This window comes from Sphaeroforma arctica (genome assembly GCF_001186125.1).
Source record: "Sphaeroforma arctica JP610 unplaced genomic scaffold supercont1.8119, whole genome shotgun sequence".
Lineage (NCBI taxonomy): Eukaryota > Ichthyosporea > Ichthyophonida > Sphaeroforma > Sphaeroforma arctica.
In genome coordinates, this window is record NW_014032439.1 from 434 (window position 1) to 1,293 (window position 860).

At 45.8% G+C, this 860-nt stretch overlaps 1 protein-coding gene across 1 annotated transcript; it reads right to left on the minus strand.

Annotated features, from left to right (window-relative positions):
- Positions 1–332: 332 nt before the first annotated feature.
- SARC_16458 (hypothetical protein) lies at positions 333–512 on the minus strand (the record flags this gene model as incomplete). Its single annotated transcript, XM_014289436.1, has 1 exon — positions 333–512. A coding segment is annotated over one exon (180 nt), but the record flags the coding sequence as incomplete, so codon positions are not given.
- Between the last annotated feature and the right edge of the window lie 348 nt (positions 513–860).

The window sequence follows — 860 nt, forward strand, 5'->3', positions numbered from 1 at the left end:
TATGGCAATTGTGGTCTACATGTGGGTTACCAACCAGCCCGCACAAGACTCGGCCCTTAAACAGTACAGGTGGCCCTGCCCTGAAAAGCAGGGACAGGGCCACTGCCAACACCTGCCGGTAGCCACTAGTCCATCCCGGGCATCAGGCATTGTATATAAACCAAACAAAGATACCTAACCCTAAACCCTATATAATAAGCCTTGAACACACGCGGACGCAATCGTACACTATCAACAATCATACAACTCCACACAAAGTGCGCTATAAATATCCTGTTATTTATAAAAGTGTATATAAATATATATATATATATCGCCCAGTTATCACACACCTCCAGTGGCAGTATAACCCTCCGCGCCGCTCCCTGCCCCTGCCTGTAGCCTTGGCCCTTTTCGATGTCTGTGCCTTGTGCACTACCCAGCATTAATTTGTCATGTGCCGGAATAAGCAATTTGGAGCACGTGAGAGCGGCCTCCTTACGCATAGACGCATCCTCGTGCTCCAGGTACATCACTACCGTACTGCGTAGAAAGGCCATCAGATTGTGTCCTGGTTTTTTGGGGGGGGTTTGGGGCCGATTATCGTTGATAAAGGTTATTGGACAGGTAGGTATGTGAACGATGAATATCTCACTACGAAATCATAAGTGTGTGTGTGTGTGTAAGAGAATAGGAACACAGGCGAGCTACTCGAGAAACACCACTGCGGTACTCCAGATTGTGCCCTGTGCTTTGGGTTTAGAGCCAAATGTCTTAGAAATTGTATTCAGTATATATAAATGAATACCGAGTATGATATATAATTAGACATGTGTATGCGCGCGCGCGTATGTGTGTGTGTGTGTATTTATGATATATAT